The sequence below is a fragment of the Echiichthys vipera genome (genome assembly GCF_963691815.1).
Source record: "Echiichthys vipera genome assembly, chromosome: 5".
Lineage (NCBI taxonomy): Eukaryota > Metazoa > Chordata > Actinopteri > Perciformes > Trachinidae > Echiichthys > Echiichthys vipera.
In genome coordinates this window covers 17,295,308-17,317,854 of record NC_139830.1, presented here as the reverse complement: position 1 = coordinate 17,317,854, position 22,547 = coordinate 17,295,308, and the positions used below count along the sequence as shown (strand labels likewise).

At 42.3% G+C, this 22,547-nt stretch overlaps 2 protein-coding genes across 2 annotated transcripts; one reads left to right on the top strand and one right to left on the bottom strand.

Moving 5' to 3' along the window:
• Positions 1–58: 58 nt before the first annotated feature.
• On the bottom strand, positions 59–3,246 carry fkrp (fukutin related protein). The gene is made up of 2 exons (XM_083914667.1): positions 2,974–3,246; positions 59–2,727 (listed from the first exon to the last, which is right to left on the bottom strand). Exon 2 carries the CDS (start codon positions 2,607–2,609, stop codon positions 1,011–1,013), a length of 1,599 nt encoding a protein of 532 aa, XP_083770793.1. The 5' UTR covers positions 2,610–2,727; positions 2,974–3,246; the 3' UTR covers positions 59–1,010.
• A 1,165-nt stretch (positions 3,247–4,411) lies between these two features.
• strn4 (striatin, calmodulin binding protein 4) lies at positions 4,412–22,195 on the top strand. The gene is made up of 18 exons (XM_083913701.1): positions 4,412–4,865; positions 11,928–12,031; positions 12,173–12,249; positions 12,377–12,455; positions 12,597–12,782; positions 14,859–15,036; positions 15,144–15,300; positions 15,866–15,961; positions 16,298–16,416; positions 16,516–16,691; positions 16,829–16,876; positions 16,979–17,100; positions 17,205–17,372; positions 17,467–17,607; positions 17,742–17,840; positions 17,955–18,041; positions 18,483–18,671; positions 19,320–22,195. Exons 1-17 carry the CDS (start codon positions 4,533–4,535, stop codon positions 18,650–18,652), a joined length of 2,340 nt encoding a protein of 779 aa, XP_083769827.1. The 5' UTR covers positions 4,412–4,532; the 3' UTR covers positions 18,653–18,671; positions 19,320–22,195.
• Positions 22,196–22,547: the final 352 nt, after the last annotated feature.

Sequence of the window (22,547 nt, the reverse complement as noted above, 5' to 3'; positions counted from 1 at the left end):
TGAAACACATATTTGACATTTACTGTATTTACAATGGATTTGCCAACAATCCTCAAAAACAAATCTGTTACAACTCTTATTTTTTCATTCATGAATTGGAGTGATACATCACACACAAGTTACAACACCACAGGAAACGTCATACCCAGAAAAGCTTGTGCGTGTTTTAGTTGCAACTTTTTTTTAGTCTACTGACTTTTCTTAGTCTACTGACTTTTCTTAGTCTACTGACTTGAAATTCCATTTCAGTTCATTTATCATGGGTGCTCAGTAGTGACGCACATCATTGAGCTGAGGGTTAATATTACAAAAATTCAGTCCAAATTTCATATTTTGTTACTGAATGACAGCGCGTTTTTCATTTTACTCACCATGCTACAGCTGTCGGGTACTAAATGGCAGCGATACAACGTAACATTCATTCATAAACTGTTCAAAACTTAAAGAACCGGTGCAAATCAATGCAACGCACTCAAGAAATGTATAAAACATCTGTTTGTGCATCACCACTTATTGAACACAAATAACTCTGTACAAAACCTTAAATCCGGTTTAAGATAATGCACCCAAGGTAGCTTTTGAAAGAGAAACCAATATCAATACAATTCAAAACTATGTACCATCTTTACAGCAGTTGTATATTTATACTTTTGTACAACACATACACCTAATAGTAGTAAATCTGACTCTTTAAGATATGCCTGATGTAAACACAAGTGTATGGATTGAAATCTTCCAAGCATTCATGCCCCTTGCAAACAAAACCTCATCACTCCGACAAATGTCAAAAGGCAGTCCGAGGTTAGACTTTACATCCAAATACTGAGAAAAGAGAATATTTGACCAGGTTTGTGATTATACTGGTGGTAAAACTTAGGTAAAATTGACAGCAAATGCAGTCATGTTGGCACCATACTAGCTTTTTAAAAAACAAAAATGGAGGCAATATTTTCTGTGGTGTTATGTAAACGGATACAGTACGACACACAAGGGTTTTTCCGAGTGATCTCTCATAATTTGCTCCTGTCCAGCCTCTTTTTTGTGGGGTTGGGATACTGAGGGTTCTCAATAACCCCCTCTCCGAACTTGAGCTCCAAGAAGGCTCGGTGGTTGTTTGGGCTGTAGGCTGTGATGCCGGCGAATGACATGGGTACCAGTGGCTGCAGGAAGTGCTCTGGGAACTCCACATCTTGTTTGTGCTCTGTCCACGTGTCTTTGGTCATGACGCCATTACGTGGGTAGAACGGCCACAGGTCGACATGCAGGTGGTTGGCCTCGCTGTACTGGACTCTGTAGAAGTCTCCTTCCACTGCGCGCTCCCAAACATAGCCATTAGCATCCACGAGAGAGCCTGAGTCCAGGTTCTTCAGGTGATCACAGTTGGGTATATCCTCCAGGTAGATGCCAAGGTCCACATCATAATCCCATGGGATGATGTCCTGATGGCGAACGGCGCCCAGCAGAGTCCCCCCCTCTAGCCAGTAGCGCACGCCTGACGTCTCCAAGATATTGATAACATATTTGGTGGTTTCCCTGAGAGCTCGCAGACAGCAGGGAGGTGTCCAGCGATCCAGATAAAGGTAGTCTGGAGTGTCATCCTGCACAGTGCCAAAGCAGCGAGGTGTCTCTTTACTGCAGCCATACCACTGTTCCTTCCCATCAGAGAGCAGGAGACGCTTCAGACCGAAGCTCTTCATGAGCTTCCCAGTGGCCTCCTTCAGTCGAGTGTCGGCTTTCCACTGGTTGTGAGCGGAGCTGAAGAGGGGCCGGTGGTTTGCGGCAAAACAGGGGCTCTCCAGCAGCTTGACCTTCCAGCCTCTCAAGGCAGTCTGGACGAAGAGCGAGGAGAAGAGGGGCCGCCCCAGAGGCACAGAGAGGTTAAAAAGATCCTCAGTGCGAATGAGGACAACTGCGTCTCCGTGTAAAGCCGTACACACACTCCCGCTGCTCCCAGATGCAGCCGGTGAGTAAGTGGCAGTCCACTCTCTCAGGTTCACCCGCAGGTGGAGACACTGCACAGCAGATCGAGCCAAAACAGGTGCAGCTACCAGCCTCACAGGCCCTCCACCCTCACCTTCCAATTCCCTGATCAGCCTCTCGATGGACCGAGGTTGTTCCAACTCCACCCCATCGGGTACCAGCAACACGAACTCTGTCTGGATGTGGAACTCAGGCCTGTGAGCTTGCGGCGGTTGGTCTGGGCTGGGGGAGAGCACTAGAAGGCGTGCCCCCTCTGGAAGCACCAGGGGAGGGTACGGAGACACGTCAGCCACAGCCAGGAAAGGATGCTCGGGCCTCTGGTGTAGGAAGGAATTAGCCACATCTCCAACGTAATTCTCAAAGTTTTCAAACTCCCGAAGAAGAACAGTCACACGTGGGCCACGACTGTGCCCCTCACCTCCGACCACTCCAGGCTCACCTCCAGCTCCTACAAGTAACCCTAGGCCCCCCCCCAAACCAGAGGCTGGCAGAGCTGACCTCCTTGTGCCCCTGCCAAGCTCCTTCCTCTTCTCCATCATTTGCTGCTGGGCCCGGGACACATAGTAGAGAATGAGGAGGTTGAGGACAATGGCGCCCGTTAACAAGCCCTGGCAGAGACTGATACGCATGGCAGCTGATGTTTACTTCCCAGTTTCTCTCAGGAGAAGAAGTTTCAATTGAGAAATTCAGTGGTGGGTTTTAGGTCCCCATTAGTATTATAGTAGAGGAACGAGAGTTGAAGACAACCTGTAAAAAAGAGGTACAAGACACGTTTCTATGCACAAAACAACTCAATGAAGATCCATTGACTGTACAATACAATCCCTCGCTACTTTAAAATGACAGAGGACTACTTTGGTTAGAACCGAATCTCCCTAGACATCTCTATAAAAGCAGGCTATGATACTCAGAGTTTTATTTTATAAAATGTGACTTGCGGCGACATTACCAATCAATAAAAACAGGCTTGGTAAAATAAATGTATTCACTCACCTTAAATTCAGTATGCATTAGCCAGGTTATCAGAAGCTTTGGCAAAGTTAAACCCATCAACCGTGTTGGGCTATATCTGGTTTTCATGGTGGCCCATCTCTTGTAACATAGGAGCAATGAGATGGTACCGTTAGCAGCAAACACACACATTGACCTGCAATGTTAGCGCACATTTGTGCGGCTGTGGTTGAAATCCATTCTGCAACATTTTAAGAAGAAATTCGCGACTAAGTGTACACGAATATGTCATTACTGTGTAGCTTAAACTCAAGCTCAACCGTGAAACCCAATGCACACATTTGCCATGAAGCTTTCACGCTTGCCGTCTGTGAGTTGCCCGGAGCAACAACAAAAATACTTCCGGCTCGAATCCTTCAGAATAAAAGGAAACATCTTCAAAAATGTAACACACGCAAACACACAAGCACACCCCGCTACACACACACACACACACACACACACACACACACACACACACACACACACACACACACACACACACACACACACACATATATACAGTATATATACATTTCATATACTGTATTTCTACATGCAAGGGATGAATTGAAGATAATGTATGTATTTAATTTATTATTACAATGAAATTTAATTAAATTTAATTCAAGATTCAATTCATTAATTTAACGATACAATATTATATATCGTAGAGATGTCTCATACATGTCTCTAGAGTGCAGGTATGCCAGGGACCCGATACTGCAATCTTCAACCAGCATCTGTACAGCTGATTTTCTCCTTTTTACCTTTGAAATATTATTATTATTATGATTATGATTATGATTATGATCATTATTATTATTATTATTATTATTATTATTATTATTATTATTATTATTATTATATAAAATGAGAACATGACTATAACCATGTTTTAATAATTAGTCCACAAAATACTTCTGGGTAATTAAATTCAAGTCTGTTGTAATCAAGTCCAAATTATTATAGTTCTGCAACAAAACTGTGGACTTCTATATCGTGGAGATTTTTCATGGATATTCAAACAGGAAACAAAGGTGTGCTCAATGTTGGTTCACTTTACTGTCCTCAAACATCCCTACTCACAAAATGGCAGGAAATAAACTCCCTTAGCGATATGTTCATTGTGTATTACTGCAAACATGGCCCTTTATTTGTCACCCACATTGGGCATTTCTAGCCAGCAAATCCGGGATCTACAAAATAAGAGTCGCTAGCACCACTTGTTTTACATGATGGGACATTTCATAACCTTATTTCGATATTACCTTTGCAACCGTTTCAAAATAATAATATATGTTGAATGTGGCGTATTTGTAGACTAAATAGGCCACGGTGCAACGTGTGCAGCCTACTCATGGTGTTTTATGTTGAAGGTTTGAAAACGGAAGTGTAGTATTTTGCTAACTGAATAATTTCGCTCTGTGCGCGTGAGAAAAGGAAGAAAAGAGGGTAGTGCTGCTGGGTTGGAAGAAGGGTACGAGGTGTTTTTTTTATTATTGTTCGTACGCTCTGCCCGTTTCCACCTCCTTATCCTGGCGAAAGGTTGAACGGTTAAAATGGAGGCGGATAGATCCGGCGGAGGACCAAACCCGAACTCCGGAGGCGGCGGCGGCAGCAGCAGCGGAGCGGGGCGCAACCCAAACGGGCCCAAAGCAGCAGCACCGGGCCAGGCGACGTCAGCTGCGGCGACCGGAGCGATGGCAGCAGCGGCGGCGGCGGCAGCAGCAGCAGCAGCAGCCGGGTGTATGCCCGGATCATCGCAAGCTCGGGAGCTACAGGACGGGGACTCGGGTATGACGCTTCCTGGGATCCTTCACTTCATCCAGTACGAGTGGGGACGCTTCCAGGCCGAGAAATACCGCTGGGAGGCTGAGAGAGACGAACTCAGGGTAAATCTGTTTATCATTTAGCCGAATAAAGGCCAGCGCGGATATCGCAGGAGGTCCTTGCTTTGTGACAGTACACATGCCCACAATAAATCCGATGGCAAAATGCTAACGGGCTAACATTACACCCTATCATATTGTATTACTGACCAGGATGTGTTATTATTAGATAGTTACATGACAATAAAGGGACTCTCTGGCCTCCATCTGATGATCACTCAAAGCCATATAGCCACCAGTAGGCTTTAAACATAAAATCAACTTTATTTATATTTATTTATTTAAAAAAGCATGTCTTTTGGCCTTTGAATGGTTATATGAATGGTTATATGTAATCAGTTACATCCTATTCTCAAAGATATACTGCAGGAAGTTAGATGATAAAGGTCATCCCAGCACGCAAGTTAACCAGCAAATAGAAAAGACAAGTCAGGTAAATAGAGTGTAGGTGTGGCTATTGCAGTGTCCCCTTGACATTAATGCAGGTACACAGCACAAACATGCCTGTATTTAAGATGACTCCTTTTAAGATGGACTGTATTTTAGTATGCATGTGGAAACCTAGTTTGTAAATTGAAGATCATCAGGTTTTCATAAACCCCCAGGGTCAAATTAAGCGATGTGTGGCTGTTGTGTTGAGGTCAAAAGATGATGACAGTGTCACAGCTGTGAGTTCAGGTGAGTCATTTGAGCATCAGTTGTTAAAGTGGTGTCCTTACCTAAGGGAATTCTCCATTAAAATGAGGAATCATTTGATGCTATTGCATTTTGCTATGCATTTTAATTTCACCCACTTAACAATCCACATAGTGAGAGAAAGGGTGACCCATTTGGATTTCTAGGAGTTTTTGTATTAAATCAAATATCCTCAGACGAAGTTCTCTGAGACATGGTCTTTTGCAGTAAATGTATTTATCTTTGTAGATGAATGAGTCAGTGGTGTTGTAAATGGATAATGGCTGATAAGTATGTAATACATTTGTCAGTATCATTCATAATGTCATAATCAGTCAAGTGCCGGACTAAATGTAAGAAATATGACTTGCCACTTACAAACACATGCATATGTATTTGCTGTCTGCCTTTAGGTTAGAGAAGTGAGCTTGTGTCCTCCAGGTCCATCACTTTAAGTCTCTGAAATGGAAAGAAATAAAAATGTATATGAATGTGTGAGTCAGTGCCATAGAAATGCCCCTGAGCAAGCCATGAGTCCCTTAATGGCCCCAGTTATCCAGAGACTGACAGCAGAAGACAGAAGTTGTACTATGCAACATTCTTACATGCACGTGTGTAACTGGTTGAAGCAGAGTGTTGGTCAATCAGCGAATTGGGCTTTCTCATCAAATTGTTCCATGATTAATGCAAGTTAGGAAAACATAGACACATGCAGAGATGTTTTTGCTCTGCACCTGGAATGAAGAGATAAACAATTCATCTACCTGAACCCTTATGTGGTCTTCCTCCTGCAACCGCACTTTGCTTGTAATTAGGATGAATTTTCTTCTGGAGTTCATGAGCTTGACAAAGCCACAAAAAAACAAAAACATATCATTGCCTCTCTTCTGTGGCTCTGTTTCTAACCTTACCCCTTACTACAACCTATGCTATATCTATAAATAGAAGCCTTGATAAAATATGGATGAATAATCACAAACTGGTTGCTTTCGCAGCTTAGTCGTGTGTGGGAAAGAGTGGAAAGGGAAGGCAGAAGCAGGCCATCACCATGTCCAACACACCATTAGTGCTCTGTTCTGGAACTTTGTTTGCGTGTGTGTGTTTGCTGCTCATGGTCTGGTTTCACAGGTACAATTAGCACCACGTTCTGTGCTGCGAGAAAAAGAGGATCGCTGGAGTGCTAGGCTGAAAAAAATTGACCTAGCTTACATTTTAACACAGACCTCTGGCTTTTGTTGCCAGCATGCTGGCAGGGCACTCAACATGCCAGTTAGCATGCCCCTCTAGCCATGTCTTGTGCAGTTAGCACCATACTGTAGTACATGCATCCATAGCCTGCTCACATGTCGACTGCACATGACACTTTGTGTGTTTATGGCATTCATAAGGCTAGCAAAGAAGCTGCATGCAAAATCTTGAATGCCAGCAGCAGCAAAATCATCACCAAAATTTGAGATTAACACTATCATCTTACGACTCTGACTCTTTGTGCAACCAGGTTGATGTCTGTGTTTGCAGCGTAGCACGTCTCTGTGAGACTGCAACACATGTGCTGTCTGTGAGTGTGTTTTCGGTGTGAAATGCCACCTGTGATGTCGTGTCTACTCTGACATGCCAGGAATGAAGGCCCTCCCCGCTCTGGGCCAGGTGGGACGTCCCAGCACGTCCATAAGACGGCAGTACAGGAGACAGGTGGCATTGACCTTGTCTTTCTATTCTTCAGACACACAAGTGGCTTTTTCCAGTGTATTCTATCAAATTACCATACTACTGCACTGTCTGAACAAGCTTGTTTTTACCTGATCCTCATTATAATTTAATCGTCAGACTGTGCAGCAAACATCGAACCAAGCCACTATTCTGCAGGGAAAAGGGCAGACCTTTACTTGTTCTTCTTGGTAGTATTCTCATTTTCAGCTATTTAACTGTATTAACCGTGTCCATAGTTACGTAGAATAGATTACTGGTGACCCAGTTGACATCACTTCCTGTTGAGTGTAGCCCAGGGGGCCCCAGGGTACACATCTTTAATTAATAGCTCTGTGCTCTCAGCCATGACACACATATGACATCCATATGTACTGCATTATTACAGTGTGCCTCCCACCCAAGCACACTTGCAGCGCTCCTATTCTATAAGCGTTTATTTTATTTCGTTTTTAGGATCCTGTATGCAGTTCTTTCTTTCTTATTATTTCTGTTTGTGCTGAAATCTTGAGAACCTCATGATCATCTTCATCTTCTAATCAAACTCAGGTGGCAAGCCCAACTTTTTAGGATATCAGTCTCTAGCTAAATACCACACACACTGTTTGTCACGCTCCATCAAAGCACACTGTCCCATAAAGGTTCAGTGCTCTATTTGTTGGCTCTTTGATTCTCTCATGGGGATAAAGGGTGGATAAGATGGAGGGTGGCCAGTGGAGGAAGAAAGCTACCCTTGACCCTGTTCTGCAGCTAGTTAAGGGGGACTGACAGATAGGGGCTAAATGTGTCAGCTCTCCATGTTACAACAAACTCTGGATAGGTCAGCTCCAGTTGGAAAACCCAGCCATGGGAAAGAGAGATCAGATGGCAAGACAGGTCTGCGCCTAATAAAGTCCCTTTGTACTTTATTGGTTTTGTTAATTTAACAACATAGTACAAAGAAAATAACCCAGCTGTCACTGTCAGTGTTAACAACTTCAAATGGCACCCGAAAGGACTAACCAATGATTTTGTTGAACGATATATTTACTTGAATATAACTTTCTCTAGAAATACCTTGATGTCTTTTGACCTACTGTTCCATGTTGCCTCTTATTTAAAGTGGCAGTCTCTTGATAAAAACACCTTTTTAATAGCTGATGAATGGACTGCCTTGTCTGACTTCTGTTGGCCCAGGTCCCACACACAAGTGAAAACAAGCATGTCCCAATCTGAACCAGAAAAGGGGCAGAATAATACAAACCAGTGAAAGCTAAAAACAATACAAATATGTATAAGAAATGACAGATACTTGTTTTTTGTTAATCTTGTTTTCCCACACCTTGATAGGTGTGTTTTAGTTAGTTATAGTTATATTTAGTTATATTTTACCCACTGAACCCCATTACCATACCACCTTCAAAAAGAAATACTATGATTACTATTACTATTATTATAAGAGCAAGTGTAACCAGGTCAAAGCCAAATAATGTGTAGTTAAGTAATAGACAAAGAATGAAATGCAAGCACCATAAACCCTTTGACACTAATCCCTCTGTTTTGGCTACCTTTTGTGTATCAGGAAAAGGCAGTTCTTACAGTGCGCGTTCATTGTCATGTTGGTGTTTGAGAGTATGTGTACACATGCATCCGTGGCTCTTATCTTGAGCCGACAAAGAAGCCGTTAAGGGATTTAAGGTTGTGGGCACGGCCGGTGACCTGTCCTTTCTAAGAACGCAGCGTGACACCGGCGCACAGGGGTGTGATGGTTATCTCTGCGTGTGTGCAGGTTGTAGCTCGTCCGTGTGTGTGTGAGTAGGAGTAGAAACTTGTGCCCTGCCCCTCCAAGACGAAGTAGACACATTCCTTTTAGAGGTGGAAATTTCAAAGCACTCTGCGGGTTAGAATCATTGAGTTTAAAGATGCGTAGTCAATGATGACCATTTGACTTTGTTTGTTTGAGCAAAGCAATTGCATCACTGTTCAAATGCACATCGGTCAATATTCAAATCACTGTTCATACTAGGGCGACATTACCATGTTTTCAGTAAGCTACTGTTGATTCAAGCTGTTTTGTGAAGTTCAGTACAAATTAAGCCTGCATAAGAATGTTTTACAAGAGCTCAGCATCCACCTATCCGCAGCTAGTAGTGCTGAGCGATATGGCCAAAGACTTGTATTGACATATTTTTTTAAGATCCTGGCAGTTTCACAGTATATTATGGTATCTTTTTTTTTGGTTTGTTTTTTGGCATGACTGGGCCTTATAATAGATTTATTGTGGCTTATTTGTTTGTGTACATAGAATATAAAAATGTGTTGTTTGGTGTAATTTTGTAAATGTACAACTATTATTGTTGCAAATGGTTTGTGTAACAAATGTGACGGGGTGTTTTGCCCTTTTATTAAAGCAAGTGAGCTGTGGGTTATTTATCGTTGTTTTAAAATCCCTTTCAATACACTCACAGCTTGCCCGGACTGTCTGTGTTGAATATTTGTTTGTTTGTGTAACAGAGGACCACATATTCCACTCTACTCCCTCTTGAATTTGATTGGTTTTACCCAGGTTGGCTTTGTTGCTCTCTGAACAGTTCTTTGTCATTATTATGGAAGGATGTTAGGTCAACTTTAAATGTTACTCGTAGTGATAGAATTTTTTTTTTGTTGCCATTTTACCTTAAAGAGGTGCTAACATGCACAATCAGTGCTAACATGTTCCATGTGTTTTCAACCATTAGTACCTGGAATAATGTACATGTTTTCTGATATCTAAACCAGCTAGCAAAACAGCTGAGCTCTGCTTGGCTTGTTTATAGCATGTTAGCATTGACATCTGATTATGTCACACTGGAGCAAGAGTTTCTACTTGTGTGAAATGTATAAACTTGGTATTTGTTACAAAACACAACAACTAAACATTTACTGGCTTGTTTTCCAGCTGTAAATGTTCAGCTAACTAACTGTTGCAGCTAGCCATATGCTAGCTGCTTTTATCAAAAACATAACCACAGCAAATTACATGTAATTACATAGCTGTTTATGAAGCTAAGCAGATTTATTGTGTTTCACGAGTCTTCCTGACTTGTTAAATGAATGTTGTCGATACATCCGTTCAGTGTTCCATTTACAGAAACACAGTTAATTAATTAGTCATTTTACTTATTTTACAAACTGAACGGCTCCTCCTAGGTTCAGCCAAATATAAACTACATAAAGTTATCTGTGTTTCACTACCTCTTTGATCATGCCTCCAGTATTGACATGCTAGCTTTGACAATTATCTCCAGAATTCTCCGATAAGTTTAAATCACATTGCATTAATCAGGATTACTTAGCAGCAGCAGCAGAAGTAAGGTTTGCTGGGCAGATTATCCTGTGTTCCACTCGACCTACTAGCTGGTTACATGACTGTGTGTGCGTGTGTGCGTGTGTGCGTGTGTGCGTGTGTGTGTGTGTGTGTATGCGTATGCACATTCACTTTCCCGAGTGATTGACTACCCTCTCAAGTAGACACAGTGCCTGTCCCATGAGATAGTGTTTTTAGACTGTTCTAGTTTTGCAGAACTGCGTATGTGTGTGGGAGCGAGCTCATGGATACAGACATGGACGTGCAGTGGAGAAATAGACTGTAAAACGTTTGGCATTAAGGCTCCAGCACCGCTCGGTGCAGGGAGAGAAAGAGAGGGACAGGTTGGAAATCCCAAACTATCGTACCTACAGTCACCTGCATGCAAATTCTGAGAGTAGGATCTGGGGTAGGCCTTTTTAACCTAATTCTAACTGGGATCACTGTGGTTGTATTTTGGTTTTGGTATTTTGTGCCTCCAAAGAATGGGGGGCAGAATGTTTGTTGCCTCAAAAACTGCCCACTGTAAAGCATCACCTGGTGCAAAACACGCCATGATTCAAACTTGTGTTATCAATATTTCTCGTCCACTACGGCAGCCCTTTTTACATCTTTGTCAAGCGTTGCCGTATAATCGTTTACCCAAGAGAAGACTGTCAAATCCTCGTCAAATCTTGACAGTCACCCTGCGTTCTCTTATTATGACATTTGTTTTCTCAGGAAACCCTGTTAATTGTTTTCCATATGGCAAGAGTAAGTAGTGAACATCTCTTTCCTTAAAGTAAGATTTTTATCAGGTCAGTGAGGAAGGAAACGGACGGAAAATGAGAGGGGAAGCACACAAAGGAAGGATGTGTCTTAAAAGAGGGTATTTGAATTTGGCTGGTGTGTCTTGTTTTTTTTTTCCTCTTTTGCAGATGCGCACTGAGGCTTGGTTAGGAGAAGTTTAAAAATAAGAGCCCTGTTCCACAACCCTCTACTTATTCCTCTGGGTTCTCAGAAGCCATGTTTGCTATGCTTGGCACATCAAACTTTTTTCTTTCACAGTCACAGTCTCCGCTTGTAATCTTAATGTTGATATCAAATGCTTTCTAGTTTTAATTGTATAAAATACATTGTCTTGTCTATACCTACTCTGTAAAGTGTCCTGAGATAACTTTTGTTATGATTTGGCACTGGAAATAATAGAATAAATTAAACTCAATTTCAATTACATTTTGTGAGACAGTGTGCTGTAGTTATGGTGCCAATGTAAAATGATTTTGCCGTGTTTTTTGGTTGCTGTATGTGTGTGCGTGCCTCTTTTTGAACGTACTTTGTTTTCCTTACCATCCTGTATTTATGGGTGTGTGTTTCAGGCTCAGGTGGCGTTCCTACAGGGGGAGAGGAAAGGGCAGGAGAATATGAAACAGGACCTGGTGAGGCGGATCAAAATGCTGGAGTATGCCCTCAAACAAGAGAGGTAAGTCAAATGCCAGGAAACTCCTTTTTGTCCTTAAGTCTGTTATCCACTCAGCCTGCTGTCATGTTTTGCATGCTTTGTATTCTGAAGGGTTTTCCTACATATATTTCCTTGTAATGCTGCCCTCATGTGGTGTTGCAGGGCTAAGCACCAGAAGCTGAAGACAGGAAACGACCAGAGTCCCGGAGACAAGAAACCAGAGACGGAGGCAGAACAACGTATGTTTGACCAAGCCCTCATATACTCTGTTACCGCTGCTTCACTTTCAGAGCTCAACATGTCTGCCTCTCTCTTGTTCTGCATCTCATTGCTGTTGCATCATATCGACCCATCTATTTTCTGTAGTTCCCAATGGGCCGGCTGAGTCAGACTCTGAGCCAGCCAATCAGATGTCCTGGAAGGAGGGACGTCAGCTACTACGCAAGTAAGGCCTCTCTTTTAGTTCCTTTTCATCTCAGCATACGAATGCGTTCCATCAGTACTTTATCATCTGTATTCTAGACTGGAAGGACTGATTAGCATGGGTATATATTTATATGTACTTTTTTTTTTCCTGTGAATGAAGATATCTCGAGGAAGTGGGTTATTCAGACACCATCCTGGACATGCGGTCTAAGCGTGTGCGCTCGCTGCTAGGGCGGAGCAGCCCCGAGGCAAATGGACCCCCGCCAAGTGAAACCTGCCCTGAGCCAGAGCCCCGGGGAGGCGGAGAGTCATTGTTGGTCAGACAGATAGAGGAACAAATCAAGAGGTGAGACTGTGGAAGTAGACAGGTTCTCTCTCTCTTCGCTGTTGCTCCACTGATCAGAATAGTGAAGACACCCACAGTTTGCAACACAAGGCCTAAATCATGACTTCATTTGAGTGAAACAAAGAGTGACATTTTCTTTATTTTAGTTCATTTTTATACTCTTGAATAAATCCCTTTACTAGTATGATCTTTCCTGCTAGTGAGTTTTTCCACCTAATTCAAATTATAATGATCTTGTAGTTAACTGTCAGGCCTCTTTTGGCATATATCCATACCATGGGCTGTTCAGTCTAGCCAATCTGATTACCTATTCACAGACATGACCTTAAAAATATTATGGTATGCTGATTTGAGGCATTACAGAGCAAAAGGTAGTGCACACATCACTCTGTACAGAGTAGGTTGTCCTCTTAAGAGATCTGATTGAGACGTCTTCCATAAAGCAGAGTGTTAAGCCAGGAACTAGAAATAGATCTACCATACAAAATGTACAAGTGACTAAAGTGCAAATACGTGGTAGAAGTACTTAATGCAGTGTTACCATGAGACAATTCATCATTGTGTCATGAGGCTGCTTTGTGAGTAGCATTTGTCTGTAGCAGAAATGTGAAAACAGTGAAACAATAGCACATCCTAATCTCAAAAGCCAACAGAACAAGATGCAGAAAAGATGTCTAAAACGGAGGGCATCCTCCAACATGAGAACATGGTAAGATTATATTAAAAAAAAGCAGTAATCTATTAAAGTGGTATATCTGTCATTGCCCAGAAAATATATGTACTTGTCAGGTTGGTACACATTAAGCCATGTTAAGATAAAATATGTGGGTGGAAATGTTTTAGGACAGAATTATCAAAAACCTTAAAGGTCCCATATTGTAAAAAGTGAGATTTTTCTTATAAAGCAGGTCAAGGTGCTATAAAAATACAGTGAAAGTATCAAAACACCCAATCCACAGAGAAATGCACACAGCCCGTATTCAGAAACTGTGACTTTAAACGAGCTGTCAGGACTTCTGTATCATTGTGATGTCACAGCTATACTATATATAGGTAGAAGGTACCACTTCAGTACCCTTATAGTCATTCCGCGGATGCAATAACGGTGAAGAGCCACAGAGAGCGCAGTTTCAAAAGACCCAGAAATGACAACCAATCAGAGCATACAGTACATACATACCTTACATATATGTCAGTTAAAACTGAGATTGTCTTTTGAATATAAAAACATGTTCAAGTAAAAACCCAGAATACAAGCATGAATCTAAAAATAAACATAATACGGGGCCTTTAATGTCTGAGTAGGAGTGTTTTTTTTAATTAATTTTTTTAAAAAGCATGTGAATCAATAAAACTCGTAGTTGTTGCACTTATAAAACCTTTTTAAAAACGTTGTCTATCTTTATTAATTAGCCCTGCACTACTACACAGCACACAGATCCCTACACACATCAGACGGCGTAGACGGTTCTAATGCAAGTTTGACAGTCAGATTTTTCCATGTCTCCGACATGTCTGCTCCGCGCTGAGATGGACGGCATAGCGCAACAGTGTTTCAGTGGAATTAACAAATGACGCCTAAGTAGTTTGGAAATTCACAGAACAGAACAGGGAATTTTCGCCTGCATGCACGTTGTTTAGGTCTTAACATTGTTGAAATAGAGCAGCTAATATTGGTAGCAAAGTAACAAGTTAGTGACTGTCCTGCAGCTGCCTGCTGCACCCAGCGTGAGGAAAAGAGAGAGGAGCAAGGCGTCCGTAAATGACAGCAAAACACAGCAATGACTCTCACACTGAGGATGCAAACACTGTGCTGCAACGCGTGTCTTTAAGTTTAATAAAAGCATTATTTTCTTTAAGGATTGTTTCAAAAAAACAACAACTAATATCCGAATACCAAAATTGAAAACCGAATACCTACCCAACGAACGAATATCCTAATATTGTCGAATATCTGGGTCCAGCCCTGTAAGTGTAATTGAGGTCCTCCTGCCTCCCTCTTTGAGATATTATCCTAAAAATATTTTTGCCCTTTTTAACTCAAAATGGAGAGAATAATTATGTGTGCATTTGTAGGAACGCAGGCAAGGAAAGCTCTAAGGAACGTCTGGGAGGCTCGGTGCTCGATAAGATCCCCTTCCTCCATGGCTGCGAGGATGACGATGAAGACGACAGTGACGAGGAGGATGACTTCCAAGGCATGACTGCTGACTGCATTGATGGGCCGCGCAAGAGCAAGAAGTCTCGTGTAAAGGTATTAAAAAGAAAGAAAACTGAATGACTTAATGACCAAAACTAACTGCAAACTGTACTCACGGCCTCGGACGTAATTAACCGTCTTCTCTGTGCTCTGTTCTCAAGATGAGTTCGGAGCCCATGACCACAGACCTGGACCCTGAGGACGAGGAGGACGAAGACGACTCAGAAGACGCCCTCAGTGAATTTGACTTCCTGGGCTCGGGGGAGGATGGGGAGGGGGCGGGAGAGGCCCGGATCTCGGGGGACGGCCGGGAGTTAGGTATGCTGCTGCCATAGCAACACCATCAGCACCAGCACTGCCAGAATCACTGCCACCAGTGTATCTGTCATATTTTTGCCATCCCTCCCCTCCCCTTTCACCTTTTTTATCTTTTACTTCTCAGTGTGTCTTGGCATCTCTTCTTGTCAATAAAACCAACCTCTTTTCCCAACCACCTGTCTCTCTGTCCTGTTTCACGAGCTGTCAGTCTGTGACTCTTAAGAGTTGTGTAGCTGTCATCTCTGTCTCTAGATGTATTTTCTGTGGTGCGGGGTCATTTTCAAAAGTTATCACGCATGCTGCCCTACTCTGTTAAATGTCCACATTTCATCTTTTGAGGCACGGTAACCCTGTGCTCTTATTGATTTCATCCGCTTACAAAAAAAATTCTTAAAAAATTGTATGACTGTGTATGTTTTCGTATTTAAAGAATGAAGTCTGTCTTTTTTGCCTGTCTACATTCGTCTGTCTCTCATCTGTCCGGCTGCTGGCCTCTCCATCCCTCCTCCGCCTCTCTGCATGACTCGATGTTTTGTGTCTCCCTCTCTCCTCTTGCCGGGTTCAGAGAACCGCAGGAACAAGTTACAAGGCATGATGTCGGACTTCCCCCCTAAGCCCACCCCGCCCCCCTCTGTATCGGGACAGGCTCGCTCCGGGGAAGGTAAGACTCCCTCATCATGTCTGCCCCATCGAAAACCATAGACTATTCTCTACTATCCCACACTCAAGACTGTGTCACACATTTAAACGCTGTCTTGTCCCAGTTTTGTTCAATTTTAAAGCCTTTTTAGGGGTAAAGTTACAAAACTGCCCCTACACCTATAAATATTTCCTCCGGTACACAGTGTGGGAGTTAAGGAAACAAGATTAATGGATTCTTGCCAAGGAGATCTAAGATTCATTGCTATATTGTACATTCTCTTAATCTCAGCCTGTATTTATAGGGCCACAATGTTTTGAAGTGAGGCTTTTTGTATTTCCAACTTCGTACCTGTAGGTGGCGCCCTGGGCTTCTCCTCTGACGTTTTCATTATGGATGCCGTTGGAGGAGGGGACATGAACCTGGGTGAACTGGCTGATCTTACAGTTGCCAATGACAACGATCTCTCCATGGATGTAATAACACATTTGATCCGGTCACGACACAGGATGTAATCCAACGTACATGTGCAAAGTCAGAATATGTGACTTATTTTTAAATGTGTGTCCCGTCAGATGCAGGATAACAGAGACGAGTTCAAAAAGACTTGGAACCCTCGTTTCACACTACGCAGCCACTTTGACGCCATCCGCGCTTTGACCTTCCACCCTAGCCAAGCGGTGCTGCTCACAGCGTCTGAGGACGGAACACTAAAACTGTGGAACCTCAATAAGGCCATGCACTCTAAAAAGTAAGTCATCCACAGGGCATGAAGAAAACTAAGAACAAGAAATTAATTCATACAGCAGATAACGTACAAATGAAAATCAAACACGGCAACGAAAACTGAACTAAGAAGCAAATTTAAAAGACTGTGTCCCTCTGCAGGAACGCAGCATTGGACGTTGAGCCCATCTACACATTTAGAGCACACAGGTGAGTTGAGTAGAAATACTCTTTTTTACACCTTGTGCGCAAACCTGTCACTGACATACACGGACGCAGTGCGACCACTGAAACCTCTCTTGTTTTGTCTAGTGGAGCTGTCCTGTCGCTGACCATGGGCGAGGATGGCGAATCCTGCTACAGCGGGGGTCTTGATGGAACCGTCAGATGTTGGAAGATGCCAGACCTCAATGTGGATCCTTATGATAACTATGGTCAGTGTTTTTTCAACTTCAGGGTAATAATAGCATTGCAGTTAAGAAGTTCCTCCCTATTTTATTTTATTTTATCTTTAAAATACGTACGTTTGTCCATCCAGATCCTGGCATTGAAAGTAGCGTTCTTGCCGGCCACGAGGACAGCGTGTGGGGTCTAACTTACTCGGCAGCTCACCATCGTCTTGCCTCGTGCTCAGCTGACGGCACCATTCGCATCTGGGACCCTCAGAACTCCTCTCCCTGCCTGTCTGTCTTCAATAAGGAGAGAGGTAGATGTCTTGTGTTGAGAGCACAGATATGCTTTTGACCTTTTTTGTACTGCGTCCACACCTCACGACTTTATCGTCTTCCGTCTTCCCCCAGAGCACGGAACTCCCACCTCGGTAGCCTTTGTGGCCACTGACCCCAACCAGGTGGTGGTGTCATTTGACGCTGGCGAGACGTTGCTCTACGACCTCAACACAGAGCAGAGCATCACTGCGCTAGAGACACAAACCAAGGATGGTATGTTCCGACCCTAATTATTAAAGTTGATTCTTCCACCACGAGTAATGTCGCCCGCTTTGAGATAAGTTCAAAACAACTATTTACACGTGTAGATAAAACATTTCAATTGAGTCGTTTGTCTTTCTTTGTAGGCAGTGAGCTGATCAACCGTGTGGTCAGTCACCCATCCGAGCCTGTCTCCATCACTGCACACGAGAACCGCACCATCCGCTTCCTAGACAACAAGACAGGTATCTGCCGGAGCTCTTTATTTTTTTGTACAGGTCATTTGTTAATTTCCTGTCGACTTTTTTTTTCTAGAATGTGAATGTGTCTAAATAAGATTGCTTTTTGTGTGTGTACAGGTAAAGTTGTCCACTCAATGGTGGCTCACCTGGACGCTGTCACCTGTCTCACTACAGACCCTAAAGGCACTTACCTCATCTCTGGCAGTGAGTCTCACTCCTCTTTACTGCATGTAACATCTTTAGAATCAGGCTTCTATATCATTTTCTAAATAATGTCAAATATGATGTCATTGTCACTTCTCTATACACTGTTTTCATTCTACATCATTTACATCATTTACCACAACATATATTTATTTTAATTCTGTGTCCATTCTGTAGACAAGTGGCCATTTTTCAGAAATTACAAATAGATAATAGTTAATAAAAGAACATTTACACCATAAAAGTCTAGTTTAGGTAGAATGAAATCAGAAAAGCTCTATACACTCTGTAGTCTTGGCTAAAATGACACTAGTGCATTGCAGAAAAAAGCAATGTCTCACCTGTAAAACAATAGAAAGGATTCCTTTACATTTCACTCCATGGAGGATCTTCCCCTCGTAACATTGTTGTTTTTTCCCGCCCGCTCTCTGCCCCCTGCAGGCCACGACTGCTCGGTGCGCTTGTGGATGCTGGACAACAGGACGTGTGTGCAGGAGATCACGGCTCACAGGAAGAAGCACGACGAGGCCATCCATGATGTGGCCTTCCACTCCTCACAGCCCTTCATTGCCAGCGCCGGCGCAGATGCACTTGCCAAGATCTTTGTCTGACAGCATTGTCGTCATTCTGGTGCGATTCTGGTTCACATTTTTGACTGAAAAGCCTGTATTAGTAGTGTTTGGTAAGAGGGCATTTAACAGGCAATGGGGGAGGAGAATGAAAGACTATTGAGTCGCATTTTGGGCAGCCTCTGCTGCTCTTCTTTTGTCCATTGATTTTTTTTAATGTCTTTTGCAAGTCCTTATGAAAGTGCAATACCAATTTCAGTGCCGGAGTACACCTTTAATCTGTCTATGGATACAAATGCTTAATCTAAAACAAAATTCAGCATTTTTATTTTGAAATAGTGTCCCAAACCTCTTGGATCTCTCCCCTTAACAGATTAGATTGTCCTAAAAAAAAGTAAATACATTTTGAGAATCCACTGAGCTTCACAAAATTTGCATCTGGGACCCTCAGAACTCCTCTCCCTGCCTGTAAGGAGAGAGGTAGAGGTCTTGTGTTGAGAGCACAGATATGCTTTTGACCTTTTTTGTACTGCGTCCACACCTCACGACTTCGTCTTCCGTCTTCCCCCAGAGCACGGAACTAGTTATTTTGTTTGGTTGTTTGACTATTTTATCTTTTTTGTATTTTATAACTCTAAATGACCAAATACAGTATGTTTAAAAAAAAAAAAAATGTAATACCTTAACTTTGTTTGTTTCTGCCTTTCAGAGTCCTACAAAAACAACTGGGCCAAAAAAGACTGAAGACTACAAATTTCACACACACACACACACACACACACACACACACACACACACACACACACACACACACACACACACACACACACACACACACACCTGTCCTGCACCCCACTGGCTGGGTCATCGCCACAGGACGTCACCTCCCCTTAATTCCTCACTGTTCTCTGATGCCTCAGTGACTTCTTGTTATACTAATCACACTGCTTTTTTTTTATAAAGTCCCGGCTGCTCCGTTTTCAAATGATCATGTTTGAAATAACACTTTTCTACACTACAATATTCTGTTCCGCTTTGTGTGTGTGTGCGCGCGTGCGTGTGTGTTTGTGTGTGTATGTATGTGTGTGTGTGTGTGTGTGTGTGTGTGTGTGTGTGTGTGTGTGTGTCACACTACTCACATTTCATGGAGAAACCACCAAGGAAACACTGCACCGCTCACACCATGCACTGATGCACCACCGCCTTTTCACAAATAGCTCGTAGCTAACATGCATATGATCGCATAATTAATAACGGTTATCTTTCCCAGTGTCGGCAGAAAACACCTGACCAACCTCTTCATTGGGAATCAATGTATTACATTCCAAAGACTCCAGATAGAGTGTTGGTGTGGGTGTCGTATTCGGGGATGGAGAATGTTGAACTTAGCCCTGTGTGACGTGAGGAGGCATTAGACGGTTGACAACCAGTGTTGAACAAGTAGCTTTAATTACAACTTTATGGCCAAGTCTCATTGTATGTCTGAGTAATGTAGCGTCCCCGTGATTGATTGATTGATTGATTGATTAATTGATTGATTGATTGTGTGTGTGTGTGTGTGTGTAAAGGCCACTCTGCCGCACCACATTGACCAGCTAAAGTTAGATCTCAAGAGAGTGCGGTTAAAGTCTGTAGACTAGCAGGGTCGGTGAGGACAGTCTGTGCTCTTAATGCTTTTTACTGTACAGAAGAGTGTGCACGTGTTTGTATATGCACTCGTTAGATCACGGTGCTATGAAAGACCTTGTGAGTCTTTGAGTCAGAATCAGGGACCTGTCTTGTGTGTGTGTGTGTGTGTGTGTACGTGTGAAAAATAGAGACTGCGTTTCTCACTCATTGGGCTATAGAGTGAATCGGCTTTTTAAATAACATTTCGCTGTCCAATCATTTCATTAACTGTGGTCACATTTCAGAATTAACGGTCACTGTCGATGTTTCTCATTAAAGGGACGCGAGTAGTGTCAGCAGTGATCGTTTTCAGACTTTGAAGAGTGTATAGAGCCACTTGGACTGAAAACGTTTTGCATCAGATGAGAGCTGTTTCGGATCCTCTTTTTCATTTAATTTTAGTCTGCGCCAGTTTGTAGGTGGTGCTAGGTTCTGGCTTGTTTATTTATTCGGGTTTTCAAAAAAAACTAAACAAAGCTTGACATTACCTTCACTTGTGTGTTGAGGTGAGGTTCCCTCGTCTTTGTTTTCGAGGTGCATCAGTTGCACAGTAGCACATTACCCAGAAAGCAAATGGTGTGAAGCTGTGCTCCTCCTTCTGAAGAGGCATGCTGGGATAAATGGGCCATTATAAATTCAGCCACTTTCGTCTTTTCAGAAAAGGAAAAAAAAGGAAGAAAGAATGGATTTAAGATGTGAAGGTGTCAGTTGCTATCAGTAGCATGACTCTGCACCTAATCTGTTTTGCCAATCTGTCATTGCTCTGCTGCATTTTGAACATGATCCAGAGAACATTGGGCTTCTGTGTCCTGCGTTTATACTGTTAACTGCAGGACATGTTTGTTAGATTTAGGTAAAAAGTTGTCCCTTAACTGCTGACCTTACTTCGAAATACCTTGACTGGTAATTGTATATAATTACCTTGAAAAGACTGATAAAATGTGTGTCTGTCCCTAAACATGACAGGGTCACTCTAGGGTTCAGAGGTCAGCTCTAAGGGTTCAATGTAGCCTGGAGGAAAACACTCCTTTCCTAATCACTGGGGGACACTACCATTCATAGTTCAGATTTTTTTTTTTTTTCCTGAAACAGGTCGGTGGACTTTTGTCTGGAGTTACAAAAAGTTCCAGGTGCAACTACATTATTGCACTGCTGCTGGACATGACGTCCTGTTATCACATTTAACTGCTTTTTGGCGCCACTTCGCACTACATCTAATAGTGGATGCTTCTGGTGAGGAGTGATTACAGACAGGGTGCCGAAATAATGTTTTGCAGGGATTTCTTCCACAATCTGGAAGTAAATACTACAAGGGCGCAAACCTGCTGCGGCTCACCGTTATCTGACAGTGAGAGTCACTGACGGCCCCTCTCTGAGAATAAAGACAAATCAGTATGACACATCAAAAAAGAAATCTAAACAGAGGTTGTAAATGATGACTAGAGATGCCATTACGTGCTGTATATGTCCATCATTTCCTTGTTTTCTTTCCTTTGATTATGAATATGATTATTAAGATGTAAGAATACTGTAGTATCATAAGTGAATCATTCTTCCTTGCTAGGCATAGAACTTGCTTGTGATTGATGACAATGTATACCATGTAAAAAAATCAAAACGATTAAAAAACATGAAAAATGAAGAAAACAAGTTAAAAAAAAACCTGTTACCAGTCAGAGGCCAAGGTAAAGGACTCTCATTTCTTTGTGTTTTTATTTTTGTATTAGCAATTTATCACTGTGTGATATTTTGTACATCATATTAAGCTGTATTCAAACTATTTCCTCTAACTACAAGGGATAGGAGACCTGCTTTTTATTAATTTTGTTTTATTATATATTTTTGAACTGCATTCTAGCTTGTATCAAAATGACTTTCTCTTTTTGTTTACGGGTCCCCTGTTGTATGTCATTAAGGAAGAAAAAAACGAAAAATGAAGATTTTGTACAGTGAATTGAGACTTTTTTGTGTTGTCTTTCTTGCCTTTAATTAATGGATACAAAAACCTGCAAAAAACAACTGGACACTGGAAGTTTCATCCCTTTCATGTCTGTAAATACACTTTAGGAGTACCCTGATGGAATACTATACATCATGACATATTTTTTAAGAGACAGGTTAAAATTGGTGCATCGGAGACTGAGTTTTCCATCAGTCCAAATATTTGTGAAGTTCTTAAAATGCTGGATTCTGCATTTCCCATAATACATTTGCTGTCTCTAGCCAAGGTAACTTTGATGGCATTATACACATTTCTTCCCCGCACTTA